The sequence below is a fragment of the Anser cygnoides genome, chromosome Z, assembly GCF_040182565.1.
Source record: "Anser cygnoides isolate HZ-2024a breed goose chromosome Z, Taihu_goose_T2T_genome, whole genome shotgun sequence".
In the NCBI taxonomy this organism is placed as follows: Eukaryota; Metazoa; Chordata; class Aves; order Anseriformes; family Anatidae; genus Anser; species Anser cygnoides.
The window spans coordinates 25545232-25569763 of record NC_089912.1 but is presented as its reverse complement, the minus strand read 5'-3'; the positions used below and the strand labels follow the sequence as shown (position 1 = coordinate 25569763).

The 24532-nt window shown below is 38.5% G+C and overlaps 1 protein-coding gene across 9 annotated transcripts in view; it reads right to left on the bottom strand.

Moving 5' to 3' along the window:
• The window catches only part of PAM (peptidylglycine alpha-amidating monooxygenase), a 140829-nt gene that overhangs the window by 43580 nt on the left and 72717 nt on the right, over positions 1 to 24532 (bottom strand). For all 9 annotated transcript variants that reach the window (XM_048050217.2, XM_048050219.2, XM_048050218.2 and 6 more), the window contains 8 exons: positions 21892 to 21979; positions 15333 to 15418; positions 13876 to 13959; positions 5386 to 5434; positions 4842 to 4909; positions 3096 to 3176; positions 2903 to 2979; positions 2496 to 2599 (listed from right to left, as the gene is read on the bottom strand). In XM_048050217.2, coding sequence (XP_047906174.1) covers positions 2496 to 2599; positions 2903 to 2979; positions 3096 to 3176; positions 4842 to 4909; positions 5386 to 5434; positions 13876 to 13959; positions 15333 to 15418; positions 21892 to 21979 — 637 coding nt within the window. The remainder of the gene's footprint in view (positions 1 to 2495; positions 2600 to 2902; positions 2980 to 3095; positions 3177 to 4841; positions 4910 to 5385; positions 5435 to 13875; positions 13960 to 15332; positions 15419 to 21891; positions 21980 to 24532) is intronic.

Below are 24532 nucleotides of genomic sequence, written 5' to 3'. Positions count from 1 at the left end.
AAGGGGAACAGACAAAGCGAACCCATAAGTTTGTTTTACCCCAGATTTCTCTGTATATTAAAGATAAATCACATAAGGAATTTAAGAGCTTTTTCAGATAGTTCAAGGAAAAACAAAAATTCAAGCAGAAAATTAGAGACTGGGAAAGTGAACATGCAGACTTGATCTGATCCTTTTCAGGTATGTATTACTTCACAGTTTTCCTTTCACGCGTACATTTCCTGTTTATTTTTCAGTGTTTATATTTGAAGCTTAAAGGATGGAACAAAAAAAAATTTGGGGGGGAGGGATGAGTCATTCTGAACAGAAATGAGACAATGGCAATATAAGGAAAACACTTTCTAAGATTTAAACAACTTTCATACATTTTATTTTAACTGTTACTAACTTTCCATATACCCAGTATTGTTGGGAATGCACTCCTTTTTATCCTTTCATTTGATATTTATGGTGATAGTTATTTCCCCATGTTTTCCAATTATTCATACTTCCACATCTTGCATTAATTTTTGTGTATTATTTTAACTTTTTCTTAAAATGTTTGTGTATTTTTCCTCCAAAAACACAAGCAGAAATTACATAATAGAAGTTCCCATCACTTCTTTCTCTTTGGAAGGTTATCAGCATATTGAAAATGAAGACCATAATTCTCCTGGGACTGGTTCTTAAACTGTAAGGATTATTCAACAAACAGAAACTACTTGGCAGAATGTTATAGAAACATGTCAGAATTTTAGAACTTCAAAAGGTCTACAGTTGAATGTTACATAAAGGTTTTGGATATTACTGTTATGACCTTTGTAAAAACGACTTCTCAAACAATTCATTTTAGTTCAGCATTTTAACTGCCTATGGAAAAGAGTTAAATTTGTGTTGAACTCTTTAAGCCCACACTGAGATGCAAATCTTAGCGTGCGTAGAGCATGAAACAAGTCATTGCTTGAGGTGCTGGTGCATTTACTTCCAGTAAAGAAAGACTTCTGCAAGGTATGTTCGTATCTCTACATGTCCAGTAAATTACAGTTTAGAGAACTTGTGCCAGTTAAGAGAATATTAATATTGCATGTATTCTTAAAGATGTATTTGTCAACTTGACCTTATAGGGCTCTCTCTGTCATCTTTGGCTAAGCAGCATCACTAACACACAGTTCAGATTTTTCTATGTATTATTAGTCACTTATGACTTAATTGTTTTTCATAAAAGCCTGTACATTTTTATATTGAGAAAAAGGCAACTGGAACTTTATTCTGAGCTTTAAGATTTGGTTTTATGATGGGTCAGAATTTATCACAGTTTTATAAACTTACAGAAATCTTGTTTCTGAAATAGTGAAAAGAAATTGCAAAGCTCTATTATTTTATTTTAAATGGTCAATAACTTCAATTTATTAAAAATACAGTTTTTATAACTGACATTCTGATAATTACTCTAAGAGCAGAACCACACAACATCTGAGCAAGGCCTTTGGTAGCATAGTTTCAGCTGAGAGATGTTCTGAATATTTCAGAAAAGTGATTATTCAAAAAAGAAAGGCTATGAACATATTGTAGAGTTAAATCCAGCAAACCAGCCAGCAAAACAGATCGCTCCAGTGGAACTTAAGTTTCACAGAATCATCTAGATTGGAAAAGACCTCCAAGATCATCTAGTCCAACCTCTGACCTAACACTAAGTCCTCCACTAAACCATATCACTAAGCTCTACATCTAAACGTCTTTTAAAGACCTCCAGGGATGGTGACTCAACCACTTCCCTGGGCAGCCCATTCCAATGCCTAACAACCCTTTCAGTAAAGAAGTTCTTCCTAATATCCAACCTAAACCTCCCCTGGCACAACTTTAGCCCATTCCCCCTCGTCCAGTCACCAGGCACGTGGGAGAATAGACCAACCCCCACCTCTCTACAGCCTCCTTTAAGGTACCTGTAGAGTGCGATAAGGTCACCCCTAAGCCTCCTCTTCAGGCTGAACAATCCCAGCTCCCTCAGCCACTCCTCGTAAGACTTGTTCTCCAGACCCCTCACCAGCCTTGTTGCCCTTCTCTGGACTCTCTTGAGCACCTCCATGTCCTTCTTGTAGCGAGGGGCCCAAAACTGAACACAGTACTCGAGGTGCGGCCTCACCAGAGCCAAGTACAGGGGGACAATCACTTCCCTCGTCCTGCTGGCCACACTGTTTCTGATACAAGCCAGGATGCTGTTGGCCTTCTTGGCTACCTGAGCACACTGCTGGCTCAAATTCAGCCAGCTATCAACCAGTACTCCCAGATCCTTCTCTGCCAGGCAGCTTTCTAACCACTCATCTCCCAGGCTGTAGCTCTGCTTGGGGTTGTTGTGTCCCAAGTGCAGGACCCGGCACTTGGCCTTGTTGAACTTCATACAGTTAAGTTTGTTAGAACTATGTAACAAGAAGACAAAAAAATGTATTTCTGCATATAACCAATACCTTGGATAAAAAAATGGTTATAGAAGAATGGGCAAAATAGAGAAGATTTACCCTATATGTGTTTCTGTAGTTCTGCCTTCACCACTGAACACACATCTAGCTGCCAGGATATCATCATAGCTAACATCAACAGGATGTTCTACTGGATAAAATGCCTGAAAGAGAGGATGATTCACTCTAATTAGTAAAAGTGTCTCATTGACGTCAGTTTACACACAAGAAGAACAGTACTACATGTCTGAAAAGTAATTGCAGTAAGGTTTTTATGTCATAATGTGATCACAATAATACTTATCGGTATTCATGCTTAGTGGCACAACAACGTGCACGAGTGGAAACATTATGATGCAGACCTGTGGGTACGTGACTGTCAGATAAACTTCTTAGTTTTAAATACGAACAATTAAAATCTAAAGCTATAATAAAAAATAAATAAATAAAACACAACAACAACCAACCTGTGGTAGCTGTGGACTCTGTCTACCAATTAATGTCCATTGACCATTTCTCACTCTGTATCCACTCACTACTTTACCTGTAATATACAAACACGTACAGGGATATCAGATACACTTCTAGAAAAACATGTTGCAGGTTCAGCATTTTTCAATTAAATACTTTAAAATCCTAATGTTGCAATAAAATTCTTACCTAGTCTGTGTGTATGAACTCTGTAGGCAAAAAGGTGCATTGGAAACCTTTTGTAATGGCAGGCAATGTCTGCATCAACCACTGTTAAAATATGATGGCAATAAACACATAAAAACATATTATTTACTAAACAGAGGAAAGCTACACTACTGTACTTCATTCAGCGTGAAACTAGTTTACAAAAAGCATACCTACACTGGACAGACAATTTTAAAAGAGGATGGATAATATCTTTTATTTCTGTAGTATCTATCTCAAGACATCCTAAAATAAAAACAAGTAAAATGTATTACATATACTTACTTTCTGTGATGATCCAAAATGGGGCTGAAACTTAGTAGCACTTTTTACAGTGTACACTACCACTATTTAATGAAGTAAAATAATGCATTTTCTTATAGCATGCATTCAGGGACATTTAAGATATGCTGTGATAAACAAATAGTCTACTCAGGGAGAAATTAAAATCAACATATAATTCTAAAGCAATATAGTTTATAATGAAGGCCTGATTTTAAGATTATATAGTTATAGACCCACTCTTACAGATTTAGATACAGACATTGTCAAAGAGGTGCGGTACAGACAACATCTGCAAGCTAGGAGTTAGGTGCAGGAACAGTAGCTAAGGGGTAGCCTACAGAGAAATTCCTCTGCAGATGCCTCATAGAGAAGTATAAGGGGACTGGCTGATGTTTTCATGTGTGTATCAAACTTGATGCCTTACTTAAGGACAACAAATTTGAAGGAATATGAAAAGGCAGTAACAGTACTTGTTATTAACAGGTATAGAACTGGTTTTGTTCTCCCTTCTCTCATCCTATCCAACTGAAAAATTAATTTCTACACTAATCACGTATTTCTGTAGAGGGGAAAAAATAGTTGGATATTTTTAGATTAAACAGCAAAATAGCTTACTTTTCAGTTCAAACTACAAAGAGATTTCAAGTTGCTGAATTCATTGAATAGGTGGGAGCCAGCTGAACATTTAACCACATCATCCTATTTGGGCAGCTAAGCTGTAACTGGGACAAGTGGCATCTTCAGATATCTAATTTGAAACTCAAGTATGGCAAAAGAAAACAAAACTTCAATGTTCAACTTCAAAACTTCAACTTACTTAAAACAGAACATTCCAGACTAGCTTGAAAAAAATATTAGGACTATTCAATCTGAGTTTTAGATACATTCTACCAAGTATGATTCTGAATAGGAACTGATCAGAAATTTCATTTTACAGTGTTTTTTTCAACATTTTGACCTTTTAACCAACCAGGAATATAGGAATACAAATTTTAAAGAGCAGCTCCTTACTGATAGAAATTCATTTATTGAAACTGACCTTTTAAGTAAATCACAAATATACAGCATGAACGACAAATGTAGATAAAAGAGTCCAAACCTTATGGATTTATGGGAAAGGGGAGAAAATAGGTAGGGCCTTTTTGGTAAAATATTGCTTAAGAGGACAATAAATCAAATAAATAGGTTTAAGAATCCTAGTAACTTCAATGCAGCACAGATCATTGTTGTTTTGTACATTACTTTCTACAGTATTGACTGCCTCTGCAGATGTAGTCATTAGGAAATATGATATAATTATCACTATTTTTTAATGATTTGTTTATTTTAACAATTAACTCTTCCATCAGCTGGTCTCAAAAATATTTTCTTCCACAATTGACAGAAAAAAAAAAAAGAATCATATACTGAAATTACATATCACTTTGTAGAATTACAACTTACCTTTCTCGCCTGGAGGTATTACGGTGCTCACAGACATCATGAGATACATTCCAGCAATCAAAGGCTGCCTGCAATTCAAAACCCAAGCTCTTCTAACCAATCTCTTTGTAAAACCAGACTGCAAGTGACATGATATGTTCAATACCATTAATTTCTAAATATTGGATTACTTTCAAAACTGGTCTCCAGAAAAAGGAGCCATTACACAACACTTCCCTCTTTTTACATATGGACCTACAGTTTTTAAAGCATCTGCTACAAAGCGTATGAAATAGGACAACATGATTATCTACATAATTGCTATCCTCTTCCCACATTTCTAAATGTGAACCTTTTAATCCGGTTTAACTCAGTCCTTATAGCAATCTGTCACCAAATCTCATAGCAGGAATAAAAACTTTTGCTAGCAGATGACACATGGCTTCGTATTGTAAGTATGTAATATTTTTATTTCACATTTTTTTCAAAGAAATCTAAAGGTTTCAATGTCTTCTCTATTGATGAAAAAAAAGTTGTAATAGGTATATATTTTAAATGTACTTACTTTTGATGTGTCAGATGTAAAGTTACACCAGAGCAATCCTTGTGCTTATCTGTACAAATTACAAAACAGTTTAATCATCAGAAATGAATGCATGCAAAAGTACTGCACATAGATAACATTCTTCTGGTGTATAACAAAAAAACAGCAGACAAGTTTTAATCTTACTGTTTTCAGTAAAACATTCATACTGTGTAAATATTACTCAAATTTGCACAAACCTGAACAACACGGGGCTGCATTTATAGTGAAGTCTGTACAAAGTTCTTGTGGATGAAAAACTAAACTTGTCTTTTGACGCTAGAAATTGCAGATCTTTATGAACTAGCATCTGGGAAATGAAACCATGACATTTTTACAATAGCAAGAAAAACTACTTGGCATCAAAAAAATGTATTTTGACAAAAATTAGAAAAAAGATTTAGGGATAAATTTTATTTTAGCCATTTATATATGTTAGCCAACAATGAATAAAACAGAAAACCTTGTAATAAAATTGGCATGTGAACTTGAGATATCTGTACAGACAATGGTTACGTTTAATGTTGGATAACCTATAAAGGCAGTAAAAACCCTAGTAGATATTAGGCTTTACTTTCAATATATTCACAAAATAGACAGTCACTATTTCTACATAATATATAATTCGCTATATGTATTATGAGAGCTGCTGATCCAATCCCATTGGATTTCCGTAATGTCCACTGTCATGTCTCCTGAGAATTCCTACTTTCTCCAGCTTTGTGTCTCTCAACAAATACTTCTTTATCTAAAAATCTGAACCAGTAAGTGACAGCAGCGATGCCTTTACAAATAGCAATGAGGAAAAAAAAAAGCCAGTCTTAATTGTATGGTAGCTCTTTCATTTAAACTACCTAATCCCGTAGCTGCATTGAATGAATTAGGAAGGCATGCCTAATTAGAATTTTTGAAACTAAGCGCAACTAAGCACAAGGAAAACTGCTGAAAATTCAAGTGGTACTGCAGAAAGAAAAGAGGATCAATACAACGCAGATGGAATTAAGTAACAGTTAGGGGACACGAAATCTGCATGGATGAGCAAGGAGCTCCTGGCAAGACACAAACAGAAGAAGGAAGTATATGGAATGTGGAAAAAGGGACAGGCCACTTGGGGGGAACATAGGAACAAGGTCAAAGTATGCAAGGATGTGATGAGGAAGGCCAAGGCCCATTTAGAATTAAATCTGGCAAGGAATGTCAAGGACAAGAAGGAGGACTTCTTCAAATACATCAGTAGAAAAACAAAGACTGGGGAAATGTTGGCCCACTGCTGAATGGGCTGGGTGCTCTGGTGAGAAAGGATACGGAGCAGGCAGAGTTGCTGAACACATTTTTAAATTCAGTCTTTACTGCTAAGATCAACCCTCAGGAATCTCAGACCCCGGAGACAAGAGAGCAAGTCCGGAGACAGGAGGACTTTCTCTTAGTCAAAGAAGATTGCGTCAGAGATCATTTAAGCAAACCTGACATCCACAAATCCATGGGCCCTGATGGAATGCACTCACACGTGCTGAGTGAACTGGCTAATGTTATTGCTAGGCCACTCTCCATCATCTTTTAAAGGTTGTGGAGCACAGGAGAGGTGCCTGAGTACTGGAAGAAAGCCAATGTCACTCCGGTCTTCAAAAAGGGCGAGAAGGAGGATAGAGGCAACTACAGGCCATTCAGCCTCACCTCCATCCCTGGAAAGGTGATGGAATAGCTCATCCTGGAGGTCATCTCCAAGCATGTGGAGGAAAAGAAGGTGATCACAAATAGTCAGCATAGATTCATTTGTGGCTAACCGATTTGATAACCTTCTATGATGAGATTGACTGGCTGGGTAGATGGGGGGAGAGCAGTGGATGTGGTCTATCTTGACTTCAGCAAGGCTTTTGACACTGTCTCCCAGAACATCCTCATAGACAAGCTCAGGGAAGCGCGGCCTAGATGAGTGGACAGTGAGGTGGATTGATAATTGGCTGGATGGAAGAGCTCAGAGGGTTGTGCTTAGTGGTACAGAGTCCAGTTGGAGGCTTGTAGCTAGTGGTGTCCCCCAGGGGTCAGTACGGGGTCCAGTCTTGTTCAGCTTACTCATCAACCACCTGGATGATGAAACAGAGAGCACCCTCTGCAAGTTTACTGATGACACAAAGCTGGGAGGAGTGGCTGATACCACAGAGCATGTCTCCACTGGTCACAAACCAAGGCGACTGAGCCATCAATACCTTAACAAGCTAGTGGAAATTCATAAACTGGAGAGGTGAGACCCCAAATCATGTTCAGGTTTTGTACAGAGCAAATCCACCGTGATGTTTATGCTGCTTGTGTCACGTGCGTGTCTAGAGTGCAGTTCCTTCAGTAAATGCCAGCTGGTAGGATAATCCTGTAATTATTCTTTAATTACGGGATTGTTTTCTTTGGCTTTTTTTTTTTTTGCGTTTGTGTGTGTGTGAATAGTAAACTACAGCAAGGAGTTCAGAGATCAGATCTGCATACCGAAGAATAGGAAATAAATCTTTACAGTGATCCCCACTCTCTTAGCATGCCTGTTCAACCCACTTCATGGTGAATCCAAGGTGAAAAAAAAATAAAGAAAAAAGACAAATCAAAACACCAACCCAACCCAACCATCTTCGTAACATCTGGGGCAAGGTGCTAAAGGCCCTGTGGGGCAGATGGCCCATGGTGATGACACTGAGTGACGGGCTGTGAGCCCGCAGCCCTCGCTGCTTATCTTGGGGCACCAGCAGAGGCCATGTCACCTTGCTCATGCCTGGACTCCAGCTGAGCATGTGTGAGGCTTGGAGCATTGAGCGAGGGTTTGGTTGAGCTGTGCTGTGGGGCTGCTGGCACCTGCTCTCAATGCTCGTTCCCTGCAGCCATTGCCTGTGTCTCCCCGGCCCTGCCTGGCTCAGGCAGCCGGGGCCCCGTGTGGTGCGCTTGCAGCAGTGGAGGTGAGCTATGCAGGGACACAGGCCTCAGGGCTGCGGGTGGGGGGCACGGGACAGTGCAGCTGCAGGGTCAGTGGGTTTTCTGCTGAGGGGCTGGGGCATTGCTGCTGTTCACCCCAGCACAGCGAGTGACTCTGGCCTCTCCCCCTTGGGCAGTTTGGGACACCCTTTGGCAGCTGCAGCGCCAGGGCAGGGGAGCAGCTTCTTGACCTCAGCTCTCCCCAGCCCACTGAAGAGCCCGGTGGTCATGGATGTGCCATCAGACTGGACCTGCCCAGCCTGTGGGGACAGTCAGGACGATGTCACCTAAGAGACCCCGTCTCCACCAGCTTTGCTATGGCTGTGCACTGTGGTGGGCAAAGAAAAATCCAAGTTGCCCCCTCTGCAGGAAGACAATCAACAGGGCGAGGGGGAATGGGCTAAAGTTGTGCCAGGGGAGGTTTAGGTTGGATATTACGAAGAAATTCTTTACCAAAAGGGTTGTTATGCACTGGAATGGGCTGCCCAGGGAAGTGGTTGAGTCACCATCCCTGGAGGTATTTAAAAGATGTTTAGATGTAGAGCTTAGTGATATGGTTTAGTGGAGGACTTGTTAGTGTTAGGTCAGAGGTTGGACTAGGTGATGTTGGAGGTCTCTTCCAACCTAGATGATTCTGTGATTCTGTAAAATACATCAGTAGCAAGAGGAAGACTTGGGAGAACGTGCGTCCACTACTGAATGGTGCAGGTGCTCTTCTGATAATGGATACACAGAAGAAAGACTTATTGAAGCCCTCTTTGCTTCAGTCTTTACTGCTAAGGCCAGATCTCAGGAATCCCAAACCCTAGAGACAAGACAAACTATGGATAAAGGAAGATTTTCCCTTGTTTGAGTAGTACTGGGTTAGAGATCATTTAGGCAAGCCTGACAGCTTGCCAGGTTGGATGGGGCTTTGAGCAACCTTGCCTAGTGGGAGGTGTCCCTGCCCATGGCAGGGGAGTTAGAATTAGATGGTCTATAAGGTCTCATCCCATCCAAACCATTCTGTGATACCCACAAATCCATGGAACCGGACAGGTGTGGAGGGAGCTGATGGATGTTACAACTAAGAAACTCTCCATCGTCTTTGAAAAGTGATGGAAAACAGGGGAGGTACCTGAGACCTGGAAGAAAATCCATGTCATTTTAATATTCAAAAAGGGCTAGGAGGACGACCCAGGAAATGACAAGCCAGTCGGCCTCACCTTCATCCCTGGAAAGGTGATGGAACAGCTCATTCCTGGAATTCATCTCCAAGCATATGGAGGAAAAGAAGGTGATCAGGAGTAGTCACCAAGGAGAAATCATGCTTAATGAATCTGATAGCCTTCTACGATGGGATGACTGGCTGGGTAGATGAGGGGAGAGCAGTGGATGTTGTTGTCCACCTTGACTTCAGCAAGACTTTTGACACTGTCTCCCAGAACGTCCTCATAAACAAGCTTGGAAAGTGTGGGTTAGATAAGTGGACAGAGAGGTGGATTGAGAACTGGCTGGATAGCAGAGCTCAGAGGGTTGTGTTGAGTGGTACAGAGTCTAGTTGGAGGCCTGGAACTAGTGGTGTCTCCTCAGGGGTTAGTACTGCGTCCAGTCTTGTTCAATTTATCCATCAATTACTTGGATGAAGGATCAGAGTGCACCCTTAGCAAGTTCGCTGATGAAACTGTGAAGGAGTGGCTGACAAATCAAAATGCTGTGCTGCCATTCAGAGAGACCTGGACAGGCTGGAGAGTAGACTGGAGAAGAACCGCATGAAGTTCAACAAAGGCAAGTGCAGGGTCCTGCACGTGGGGCGGAAAAACCCCATGCACCTGGACAAGTTAGGTGTTGACCTGTTGGAAAGCAGCTGTGTGGAGAAGGACCTGTGAGTCTGTTGTGGTTTAACCCGGCTGGCAGCTAAACACCACACAGCCGTTCGCTCACCCTCCCCCCTCCCTCTCTGGGATGGGGGAGAGAAACGGGAAAGTGAAGCCTGTGAGTTGAGATAAAGACAGTTTATTAAGACAGGAATATAATAATAACAATAATAGTAATAATAGTGATAATGATAATAGTATTAATAATAATAATAATGTGTAAGAAAACAAGTGATGCACAATGCAATTGCTCACCACCCGCTGACCGATGCCCAGCCTATCCCCGAGAAGCCAGCCCCCCACCCCGGCTAGCCACCCCTATATATTGTTTAGCATGACGTCAGATGGTATGGAACACCCCTTTGGCCAGTTTGGGTCAGCTGTCCTGGGTCTGTCCCCTCCCAGCTCCTGCTGCACCCCCAGCCTGCTCGCTGGCAGGACAGAGCGAGAAGCCGAAAAGTCCTTGGCTTGGTGTAAACACTGCTCTGCAACAATTAAAACATCAGCATGTTATCAGCGCTCTTCTCATCCTAATCCAAAACATAGCACCCTACCAGCTACTATGAGGAAAAATTAACTCTGTCCTAACTGGAACCAGGACAGAGTCCTGGTGGACAACAAATTAAGCATGAACCAGCAATGTGCCCTTATGGCCAAGACGGCCAGTGGTATCCTGGGGTTCATTATGGAGTGTTGCCAGCAGGTCAAGAAATGTTATCTTCCCTCTCTACTCAGCCGTGGTGAGGCCACATCTGGAGTACTGTGCCCAGTTCTGGGTCTCCCCAGTACAAGAAAGGCATGGAGATTCTGGAGACAGTCCAGCAGAGTGCCATGATGATGATTAGGGGACTGAAGCATCTCTCTTAGGAGGAAAGGCTGAGAGACCTGGGCTTCTTCAGCCTGGAGAAGACTGAGAGTGGATCTTACTGAGGAGTACAAATATCTTGAGAAAGGATGTCAAGATGATGGGGCCAGACTTTTCGGTGGAGCCCAGCAACAGGATAAGAGGCAATGGGCACAAACTGAAACAAAAGATGTTCCATCTGAATGTAAGGAAAAACTTCATTACTGTGAGAGTGCGAGAGCACTGGAAAAGGTTGAACAGAGAGGCTGTGGAGTCTCCTCCTTGGAGATCTTCAAAGCCTCCCTGGACATGGTCCTGTGCAACATGCTCTAGGTGACCCTGCATGAGCAGGGGAGTTGAACTAGATGACCTCCAGAGGTCCCTACCAACCTCAACCATTCTGGAATTCCATGAATTTCTGTCTGTCTTTCTTAAGCTACATGTAATATTGCATCATATACAGAGATTTAGGTACCTACATTTCGTACAACAGAGTGAATATTGGTTTGGTAGAGCACTGACAAACGCACAAGTTCACTTGCAATTACGCTAGAAGTATTTTAACTACTAGCACACACACATAAAGCTAGCCAGCCAGTTATTGTCACTGTATTGACCATGTTTTAGGTGTTTTATAAAAACAGCCGAATGAACAATATACTGCATAAAATAGAATTTTTCAGTAAAATACAACACAATCTTGCATACCGCATTTCTGTGCAATCATGTGAACTGAAAAATACTAGACATTGATAAATTAATTTAAACTTTAAGATAAAAATACTCTCATTTCAAATAGTCTTTAAAACACCTTTAAAATACAGACTTCAAGCGCTTTAAGTTACTTTTTAAAACTGAGAACAAGTTTTTCTAAAAACACAGTCATCACATGGCAAGCCATTTGCTGGGGGTGGCAGAGAGGAGGTAGAGAAGAAGATGATGAGGCTGAAGAAGAGAAGGGACTGGACCAAATAAAAGACTAAGTTACAGCGGATAACAGCAGGTGACAAGAATTAAGGTATTGTCAGAACTGGCTTTAAACAATGAAACAGGTTACAAAGATAGCAAATGATGGAATGTGATTAACCTGTTTTAACTGGTTCTGAAAGGTATTATTGACAACTTAATTACTTTGATTCTGGAGAATAAGGTTTATATTCTCACGTGCTGGGAACTACTAAAGTAATAGTACGACCGGTTAGAAACAACATTAATCTTTGTTACAAGGGCAGGAAAAAAAAATCTAGGGATTGGAAGAAAAAATTATTTTTTAAATCAGATTTGTGATTACTTATACAGAAGAATGAATCATGAATAGTGTGACAACTGTACCTTATAACACTAAAACCCAAATTTTAAATTTTGATAGCAGAGCATAAAATGCGCACCTAAACATGAATATTTAAATGTGGATTATAGCTAAGAGAAAAGGAAAGCATAATTAGCTTAACAACTAGTTAATGAAATGAAGGAATATCCTTTTTACAAATAATTGAAAATGAGCGTTGATAAATTTTAACTATATTTTTCTCCCCCAAATGGATAGGAGGTGGAATTGGGTGCTAATACATAAACAATTACTACTTCAAGCCAAATATTTTGTATTTACGATGATTTACAGGTCAGAAAATTAAACTCTGAACAGTGTTTCTTGATACACTACTGGAAGCATAATAAGGTAACTGAGTATATTTCATCATTTGTCATCTATTCTGTATTGCAACAACTGTGCAATGACTATGCAAAGTGTAATGACTATATTCTTACATTTTGAAAAGCCACATTTATCAACAGACATCTCATTCCATACAAAAATAGTTTCAGATAATTCTTGAAGTTTAAAAGTATCTCTAAAAGTAGTCTAAGGTTCTGTATTATATATTTTTGAATGCAACAGTCAAGGTTTAGGGGACTTTAAATTACTAGGACTTAAATTACTTAAATTATATTTTCTCCACTGGAATTTTCACAGGCAGAATAAATTAGAAATATCTTCTCACAAAAACAGTAAAAAATGTAATTACTTTTCACTTGGCTTTGAACTAAAAGGGGGTAGACTTGAAGAAATTCTTTACTCAGAGGGTGGTGAGGCACTGGAACAGGTTGCTCAGAGAAGCTGTGGATGCCCCATCCCTGGCAGTCTTCAAGACCAGGCTGGATGGGGCTTTGAGCAACTTGGTCTAGTGCGAGGTGTCCCTGCCCATGGCTGGGGTGTTGGAACCATGTCTTTAAGGTCCCTTCCAATCCAAGCCATTTTATGAGTCTACAATCTTATGAATTTTTGAATGTGCATTAATGAAAGCCAAATGTCCACTCACAATAATAAGCATATTGCCATTCTTGAAATTATTTTAATCTTTTTATGAAAAATACTGTCTCCATGATTTACGACTTTTAGAATTGCAAACGCAGATAGTGTATTTGACTGGCACGTGTATGTCATCATCCCCACCAGCTATTCAAGTGTGGTTAGCCATTTTCACGTGTATTTGTTCCAACTTCCTTAAATACAATGCTGAATTATACAGTCACAAAGGAGTTTCTCCCTAAACTTAAGATTATTCATCTATTTCTTCATTCATTTAATTCACTTGATCTCAATCTTTAAAACAAAATAAATCTGTTCACCAGAGATAAAGCAAGTTTATAAAGAAGTTAAATTAATATACAACCTTAATTACAAACATGCCAGCTGATGTTTATCTTTGTGAGTGGTACTAACAGAAAAAATATTTTGTGCAGATTTTGTAAATATAAAAACATTTATACTCTGAATTTCTCTAACTGATATAACAACGAACAAAGTTCAAAAATACCTACCTCTAAATGCACTGATATCACCGTAATGTACCTGGAGTACAAAAAACTTGCCCCCTGTTTCTCCTCCAACTCTGAATCCAACACCTAAGGGAAGGAAAACACATTAAACTAAATAAAAGGCAAGTTTTGCCATCCCTGTAGCATTTGCTAGATCTTTCATCTCCCAATCTCTTACAGTTTGTACCCTTCACAGGTAGTAACACTTATTATGAACACATGAAAATTAAAAGGAAACAAAAAGATTCAAAGTAAAATATTTTGAGTTGAAAATTAACATTGTACACTAAAAAAAATCTTGTGGAATTTATGAAGCTATGTTACTTGCTGAGAGAAATAACAATAGGCACAAAAAATGGAGGAATTTGAAATAAGTTCAATAATTGCAAAATACCACCATCACCAAAGAGATTTTTCTAAACCAGTTCTACAATTAAAATTCCTGGAAAGAAGCAGTGAAAGCAATTTCTACTTACACAGACACTAAATCCCACTAGATTAAAAACTGCCAGTGGCAAAAGCCATGTAAAGTGGACTGCAGCCTCTCTGTTCACAGTGATATCGCTATGATTAAAAAAAAACCCTCCATATATGGTATTTATGAGCACCTTAAAGACAAGAAAATTATTACTAGCTGAGGTTTAACAGCAGAGCAAACACCAGGTTTTCACAGAATCCTCAAAGTGTCAATTTTTTTTAACTGACATTTTAATAACCAGATCAATTGATATTTCTGGTGTAAAAATTGATTATTTCAAATAAACTGCTTCATGATACTGCTCCCAATTATGAAATGCGGCAATAAAAGATAAAAGAAAAATAATTTCAAATTCCAGGTATTTTATATACATACATTTATTTATATATAAGCTAATACTTGCTAGATGTTTCCAGGACTACTAGAGGTAATTAGAAAAAAACACTTCTCCCTGTTTCCTAGTAGCCTACAGAATTTTAATGTTGAATCAGCAAAGTGGATCTATATAATCCATCAAACAAAAGTGGAAATAAACATGTTGCTCAGCTACATGAAAACATCAAAAAAAGAAAAAAACATAAAATTATTCAGTATATTTAGCACAGAAAAAAAATCAATATTTAGATTGAATTTGTTTGTGCTTTCCCAAACACACAAGAATATTGTAATGCAATTTCAGAGAGATGGCATAAACTGTGCCATTGACAGGTATATAAATTGTACCTTTCCAATAACATACAGTAGGAAGTTCAAGATTAATGTCATATATATTATTAATTCCTCATCACCTTTTCTCCCCATAATGATACTGCAAATTTAGCTAGCATAATACATTCCCAGTTTATGAAGTTAAAGTTTATACAGTTTCCAACAGCTAGACACAGTTTTATATAAAGTTCCTAGATGTGCCAGCTGCTTACTTCCACATCCTCTCCTCTCCCCTGCACCTGCACATGAGGACTTCACATTAAAGGCACGATACCTTTGGGTAGCCTGGTGGGTGGAGCATTTCTTGCCCAAGCATACAAAATGTTTGATTTGTCTTTGCATGTTCCTTCATCGCAGTCCCTAAAAATATGAAAAAAAAAAAAGGATTTTTTTTAGTTCTGAAATCAGAAAACAGCAGGTGAATTACATGGAAAACCACTAATTTTAGGATCTATGAAGATGTTTTTGGTTGTATTTTGATTAAACGCAGTTCTTCTAATGTAGACTGCTTTCCTGGCTATCATTAGATCCTCCACCTTCTCACTTTTTTATTTATTTTTTAATTTTTTTTTACTTCCTCTGCTTTAAGATAATATTAGGCAAACAGAATCAAAAACACAAAATTCTTACAGCCCCTGCCAGTCTAGTAGCCAGTATTAAGAAACAAGGAACCTTTTGTGAGAAAGAACCATCTGGAAATTTCTAGCAATATTAGCTGAAGTGCCACAAAATGGCAACGGATGCCATATTTACACAGAGGGACAGAGTTCATGTATAAAGTACACAAAAACGCAAGACATGAAAGTTTTAAGTCAAAACTGATATTTAAAATTCATCTAAAGATTGTTGGCAAAAAAGAAGTACGCTAGGAGAGGTTGTATGTGAAGCAAGTAGAAAGTATTCGTGCTCCTCCCTTTCACAGAAGGAAAAATATGATTTTCTATATGATTTTCTAAGATTTCCAATAGCCTTAGCTATTGCAGTTTCTTCTGACAGAAAGCACTGCCATAATCACGAGGCTACCATCAGCAAAAGGAACAGGATACTTCTTTCCCTTTGCTACTTTTGTTCATAACACATATTTCTAGACCTTCACAATTACTAATTTGGAGATCACTTCACTACACCCTCCACCCCCTGGCTCCCCAGTGAAACATATCTAAAGAGGAACTTCATTTCTGGACAAGACAAACAGATTTAAGTGAATTGTTTCATCGTTAATGATTCATACAGCTGCAGGTAAAATCTGTGCAGCTTTCAACTGATAAAAGCTAAAAATACAAAAGACTCCAGGGATCTAACCAGCCACTGGGCTGCACAGGCCAGAAATACATTAATAATATTAGCTAGGAGGATCAATAGCAGAAACCACAAGCACAGTCACAATTCCACCACCACAAAGCAGGCCAGCTAGCCTTCATTTATATTACAGTATTTGTTAGGACCTTAGCAAAATAATATTCTATCACATTAACTAGTTAAAACAAAACAAAACAAAAGGGTAGGCTGTTCCAAACTTTCCTCCTGAGTCACCAGGAAGAATGTTGTTCTTTCACGCTGTTCTCTCATTATACTTAAAAAAATGGTCAACTTTAATTTAGGCATAATTGCTGATCTTGAAACTTCAAGTTTTCATTTCTGAACCAAAGTCAAAGGAAATTCAAACAAAGAGATAAGACAGCTGAGGAACAGATTTAAAAGTAGTAAAAAGCACTACCACTAACAGTAGCTGATAAAAGCTAGTAAAAATATGTTTACAAGCACAAATAAAAAATAACCTATCACTTGGGAACAGGGCTTCTTGTCCATTTCCTCCTATCTTCTCCACCTTTCAAAAACTCTCATGGACCTTCCAAATGCATTCTCCTCAGCCTTGGGTAAGCTTATGAGCTGGAGTTTTTAAATGACATTTTGACTGATTACCTAGTCTGAAAGCAAAATATTTAACTGTCAACAAGACTAGTATTTTGCCATCTTTTTAGCATACTTGCATTGCTTAAAAAAGCAAATATCTTCGTCTATTTCTTTCTCTATTATTTGAGGTTATTAAGTAAGAAAAATGATCACTTCTATTTCTCGAGCTAAATAGTGTAGCACATTCTCCATTCACCACCAGGCAGCGACGATACTAGGAAACTATGCTTGGACATATAAATCTTTATACTGTTCTCCCTCTCACCTAAGCAGTGAAATACTTATCTTATGGAAACAGTCTTGACATCTTTTGGAACCTTTTGCTGGAACTATTGATGCAGCTCTTCCAGTCAAAAGCTGCCAAAACCATGCTCTATTGCCAACAGAAGAATCTGATAGAGGAATTTTTGGGTGGTGATATATGGCCTGTTCTTTTACATTCGTTTAGATTAGATGAGCTATATAAAGTTGCCCTTCCTGATCTCAATAAAGACTACGCCTATGAATCATCCGAAATGGGAGCTCATTTCAGTGTTAAGTTTGACACAGTGTGAGGCTTGTCTTGCCAGGAGGCTCTGAAGTTCCAAATAATTCAACAATTTCTTTAAGTCATCCAAGTGTATTCTTGATTACCCATGAAATTTTGACGAATCAGCTCAAGCACATATTTTTGATTTCAGCAGTTTATCAGCTCAGATAAAACTGGTGATAGCGGCTGGACTGTTTTAAGGCTGATTATGATCAAGGAGCAGAAGCTGCTACCTGTTGCTTTTTTTTGTTGTTGTTTTGTTTTGATGTGCTGGGCAACAGCAGAGCACATGAGCCCTGTGAATCTACTTTATTTCTGCAGAAATTTTAACAGCCTGTACTGTTTCTGTTGAAATACCCAAGCCCTAAGGTAGGGAAAAACACCCGTGCATCCCATCAGCATTTGTTCAGATAAAGACTCTCCCATGTTGCAGCGAACATGTCACTCTGTGAAGAGCCAGTGCAGGTCCAACACTGTAACGCAGCCTTACGCAGTCTATACACATACATACTACATTATTTATATGCATACACAGATATATACCAGCTATTTACACAACATTACCTAACTGTGCCAAAAAAGTACGAATGCAGAACTCTAAAGCCTGTTTTCTGTAGAACTGAGTGATCACTTTTCTTTCTAGCCTTGCAGATTACCATGGGGAGAGCAAAATGAAATGGTGAAACATTTTGCGACGACAGGAATGTGAAATGATGAGATAGTGAATGAAGAGTTTTTAAGAATATAAAACAAATATTAAAATTCAGAAGCTACGTACAGAAAAAAGTAGTAAGATTTACTCAAAATCTGGATGTGAAAAAATCAGAAAGATCACAAAAATACAACACTAATTACGCGTTTCATCATTCCACAATCAGGTTTTAAGTACAGCAACCAAGAACAAATGTAGTATCAACTGCTACGCAGCACACACTGTTACTGCTGAGTCCCTCTCTGCCGGGCAATCACTCTCCTCCAAGAAAATGATGATATAGTCAGGAAGCAAAAAATACCTCAACCCTAGTCTCAAGCCCGATTTGTGTCTGATTCAGCTCTGAAGAACTTTTAAGACTTTCAAGCTTTTGATCCATCTGAGCTTGTACAAGCTCAGGAAGTAAACATTTAAGTTAAATCTTCAGAACATCAGCTAGACATGAGTTTAGCACAAACAAAACTATTTCCCGACACTTAAAAACAAAACACACTACCAGCAAAGTTTAGATGGTATTAAGTAACACACTCAAGATGTAAACTGGTTTTAAAAGGCCACACAATCTTATGTTAGTATATTTTTGACATAAATTTGAACTCTTTAAAAACCACATTCTAATGTGTAACATAAGCCACAATAAAAAGAACAAAAAAGGCTGTTTGCTGAGAAAAGAAATCAACAGAAAAGTAATGCTTTCATAGCTTAATTTTTATCTGAACTTTTTTAGCACCTACTTTTCTTGCACGACAAGATTGTAATACTTGTAATCAATATTAGAAATGTTAGTTGATAGGTAGAAGGTAAATACAACTTTTGATGAACCTTTGTTTTATGTTCAAAATATCAATCAAATTATCTCCCCAAATAATGTAGAACTGCGAAATTATTTTTAAAGAATGAAATATACTATACTACTATCTCTAAAATCCATCTCTATTTATCTTTTTGATAAGCATTTAAAAGATAATTTGAGCTTACAGAGCTCTGTCGGAAATGTTTTTAAACTTTTACACAGATAACAATAAGTTGTACAAGCTTTGTAGTGTCAACAAACTACCCCACGTGCTCTTCCCTGAAAACTTGGAAAAATTGTGGGAAATTTCTGATAGATTAGTAATTTCCCCAGATAGCCTCACCTTCACATTCTCAGCTGTTTGGCTCCTACGTCAGTTTTAGAAGCACTGAGAGCTTCCCTTGGCTCTCATAGGTTAGGCATTTTGAAAGGTAAGTCAACTACCACATTTCTTGACACAGGGTACCTTTTTTAGCTTACTTTTCGCTCAGTTTCCTTCTGGACACCTGATATAATAATTTTCCATACGCAGAAGAAAAGCAACCTGCACAGAAAGATGGGTCTCTGATCTTTAACTACCACTAGCATTTCCCCTGTAATACACTGAAAAACGAAGGTAAGAACGATGAGGAATGCACAGAATTATACTTGCGCAGAAAAATATGATGTAGGAAAAATACCAGATGGATCTTCATTTTTTTTTTTAATTAAAAAGTGGATACATCCCCACTTTTAGAGAATTTAAGGCATGAGGTTTGGTTATTGACTGCTGACGCTAACGATTTGAAAGTTGACTACACAAATCAAAAATAACACTGATAATGGGAAAAAAAAAGAGGCGGCTTTGTCATATGCTTATTTGACTCATACTGTCAATTCATATACATGTGGTAACTTCAGTTTGAATTTTGGTTCACAAGATCTGTCAAGAATTAGGATTACAGAACATCTTTTGAAGTCTTTATGACCAATCTCTCCAAGGTACAGAACCTTCTCAGTAGAAAATTCTTATCTTCAAGAATTAAATCTCATTGCTCTTGCTAGGAACTTTAAGCACAGTTTTACATCTGTTCCAGTCCACAAAATCCTTTCTAAGAAAAAAGATTTCTCATGACCCAGGGGAGGAGGCAACGTTTTCCTGAAACTGAAAAAAAAACTTATTTCAAGAATGTTTTCTAAACTCATTGGAGAGGACCCCTTAGAAACAGATTTACTAATTATTTGCAGTAACTTCATCTAGATACTGTAAGTGGCATGTCTGTCATAACAAAAAAGTAAATGATGACCTAGATTTTGACAAAAAGCTACATATATTTTTGCTAGTAGCAGTATTTCTTTTCCTCAAAATTTCTTTACGTTTAGTAAATTTGTCTCTTACCACAAGAACTCTACATATACATACATATCTTCATACACATAGCTTCATATATATATTATATTAATAGTATACTATCTCATTAAAATATTTAAATATATGTAATTTTATATATGCAGGTATGTGTATAAATATTAATTAACTAAAGAGGCTACAGCTACATTAAAGTCTACTGGCAACTTAGAATAAACAAACAAAAAGCTTAAAATTTTTATCCTGACCAGGATAAACCAGCATCACAGAAATCTTTTGGAGAAGCTATAGTCTGCTTAACAATTGCCATCAATAATGTCATTTCCTCAGTGGCTCCAGATATGCCTCACAGTATTCGTTTCTTTTGAAAAGCAGGTTACTGAAAAACAGGTTACTGATTTAGTCTTCTAAATACAAATTAGCAGCCTAGCTTTCTTGGTATGCAATAGCGCCCTGCCACTATAGCTCCTGTCTCCTTCTCAGAGATAGTGAATTAATCATGAAGAATCGGAAAATCTTTTATCCTCCTTACAGAGGAGTCAGCAAAAAAAAATAGTAAGTGTAGAAAGACTGGAACATTATAAATTTCTTCTTCCTTCGAGTTTTTCTGCTTTTCAAAGAAACTGTGACACTGGAAGAGGTTTATGTGGAGGCAAGCAACACAAGAACAATGTGGTGGTTTTACCCAGCTGGGCAGCTGAGCTCCACCACAACCACTCTCTCACTCCCTCTCCTCAAAGAAAACAACGGAGAAAATACAATGGTTCAGGGGTTGAGATAAGGACAGGGAGATTACTCAACAATTACTGTCATGGGCAAAAGAGACTTAGCCTAGGGAGATTAATATAATTTATTGCCTATCACTAGCATACCAGCACAGTGAAAAACTAAAAGCAAACTAAAAACTGCTCCAGCACGGGTCCCCCCCGGGTGGGCGGCAGCTCCCCCCAGACCCCCTGCTCCTGCGTGGGCTCCTCTCCACGGGCTGCAGCTCCGGCCCGGGGCCTGCTCCTGCGGGGGCTCTCCATGGGCCGCAGCCTCCTCCAGGCCACATCCACCTGCTCCACCGGGGGCTCCTCCACGGGGGGGCTGCAGCGTGGAGATCTGCTCCGTGTGGGACCCATGGGCTGCAGGAGGACAGCCTGCTGCACCAGGGGCCTCTCCCTGCACAGGCCGCAGGGGAACTGCTGCTGCCTGCCTGGAGCACCTCCTGCCCTCCTGCTGCACTCACCGTGGGGTCTGCAGGGCTGCTTCTCACTCCTCACTCTCCCTGCTACTGTTGTGCAGCTTTTTTTTTTTTTTTCCCCTCTTTTTTAAATTTGCTCTCACAGAGGCGCAAACATCGTTTATTGGTTTGACTCTGGGTAGCAGCAGGTCCCTTTGCAGCCGACTGAAACTGCCCCTTATCTATCATGTGGCAGCTCCTGGATTCTTCTCACAAAGGCCACCCCTGCAGCCCCCTGCTATAAAAACCTTTCCTCAAAAACCCACTACAAACAATTAGATACAATAACAAAAGCAAACCTGCATCTCTTACCAGTAATTTTCAGTAGAAGAGGGTTCATTACATCCAAAGAGTAACATGTGATGGACAGTGTCCATGCTGGCATGAGGTTTAAAGTCAACTGAAAAACAAAATGATAAAAGTATCCTTACTCTCATGATAATTTACATAAGGAAGGGCATTTCATGCTATTATTTCTCTGTAATACTGAAAATAACTGGAAATATCCTAAACCACAATTTTTGTTGTAACCAGTCTAATATAAATCTTAGCTTCAAAATCTGCATTTGTGATTTAACAGAACTTTTTTTTTTTTTTTGACTTCTTCAAAGATACAAACATGAAATTACAAGTTAAGAGCAAGTAGTATCTGGTGCATTGGTTGGAGTGATATCTTCTTCCTGTATTTCATTTTGTTTACGCTTTTACTGCATCTTTCTTGGGACAACAGCTCTAAGAATAGAATTATGATTTATTCTCAATAATGTGACAACCCTTTTGGAAAGGAAAACAACGTCCGCTTAAAGTCAACACACTTGTTGCCCAAATATTTCTCATTATTAGAAACTTAGATGAAGGTGAATGAATGTTCAGCACTCAAATGTCTCTGTTCTTTATCCAATGCCACAAAACCACTATTTTTGTTTCTTGAATATTTGTGATTCTGTTCAGTACTGAAAAAAGTTTACTAGATCACACTGTAGTAATATTGATCATAAATGTACAATACACAGCATTTCTAAAAATAAAACAAGATACATTGAGCAACTTCCTCTGTTATTACTGTGCCAGATGATGTGCCAGATGCAGGGAATGTGAAGGAATTTTTCTTCAGGCGAGACAGAGAAGAGAGCTGGAGGTTTTTAACCTTATTCTACAGCAGAAATTCCAAAACTGAGTCACTCCTTGCATTACATGTACACAAACATTTAGGAGCCTCCAAGTGTCTTCTAGCTCTGAGAGTGTTAGTACAGGTAGATCAAGAAGCTGTAAACCACAGAAACCATTTCCACTTCAGAATTTTGCAGATTTACTTGCACTCTGAACTCAATATGTTAACAGCAGCTGATGCAGAGCTCCTGAAGTGAATGATAATGTGGATTATTGTCCCAGGTTTTGAGGGAAAAAAACAAACAGAAAAAAACCAGATAGCTTTCAACCCTGCTTTTCGGAGCTGAGGTTTACAGTAAAAAATGAGGTAAAACAGCCACATGTTAAGGCATGGCAGTCGAAAGCTAGCTTGAATACATAAGGTTAACAGGCAGATCATAAGAAATGAGCTTGGGGGGCCTGGTTTGGGAAACAAGAGATGCATCCACATGACCAGGGAAAAGAGGAAGCAAAAGTTACTTTAAGTACTACATATTTGTTGGAATGAGTTTGCAGAAGTGCTAAAGTCACCAGCATGCAAGTCCAAAGATTGTATGTGTAAGATCTTTCTTCCTACTAGCAAATTTTACTCATTCCTTAGCTGTAAAACTAATCTGTGTTACATAACGTTCTTTTGTTTTGGTATTTTTATGACTAACAATTAGTAGTGAAACCGTGATTGACTCTTGCATGGGACAGATAATGCATTACGTTATATGGACTTCCTGTCATAGTTTTCAAGTGTTTTAAGCTACTGTTGCCAATGCAAGCAAGAGAGGAAATTTCTGAAGGCGTTTATCAGCAGTTAGTTCATAGATGTGAAATTTAATGATCTTTATTGCAGAACTCAATACCTGTACAAAAGGTACTGCAGCAACACCTTGAAGAACCGCCTTCAATAAATGTTAAATTAAAGATTAGGCTTCTCATCTGCTAAAGACACTACCTCTTCTACTGCCTTACTGTTTCTCTTCAATCTCCTGCCACTCTCTCATTCTCTATATTTACTGTAATGAGTGAGTCAAGAGGTCTTTTATTCTTTACAGAGTGTCCACCCACAATGACATTCTGGTGCATGAATGGGACCTTCAAGCACCATTATAAAACTTACTGTAAATAGCATAACAAATACTACTAGTATAAATAGAAAATAGAGCACTACAATTAACAAATTAAAACCAGAATTCTATGTGAACCACTTACACACATTACTCAAGCTTACATTTCATCATTGCTTCTGAAAGAGTAATAAAAAAACCTCTGTCTGCACGTGAGCTACAGAAAGCTTTGCAAGAGTCAGTTACTCTTTTCTGGTATAGATATTTTCTTAGCAACACTGCCAGGTCTATATCAGTTTTCTAAAACGGGGCGGGGGGGGGGGGGGGGGAGGGGGGTCAAAACCAACCAAACAAAAACCAACAACCCAAAACATTAAAAAAAAATTAAAAAAAAGTGGTAAAAGCCATAAAAATTAGCGTGAGATTCAAACCAAATACAATACTTGTTACAAACAAAGGCTTAAGAAGTATCAAACAAAAGCCTCTAGTTACATTTCTAGCCTATATATTTTGTAAAAAATAAATACAACACAAGTCAATATGTAAGTAAGTTTGATTTCCTGTAGAAGAAAAAAATCATAGTTTTAGTCAAACACAGTACCAACACTTGAGAATTTATTAAGTGGTATAATTGGACAGCACTTCATACTTGATAGTTATACACAAAATTGAGTAGAAAGCCTGCAAAGACTTTCACAGTCCAAAATTCGAGAACTAATAAGCTCAATATCAGTGATATTTACCTA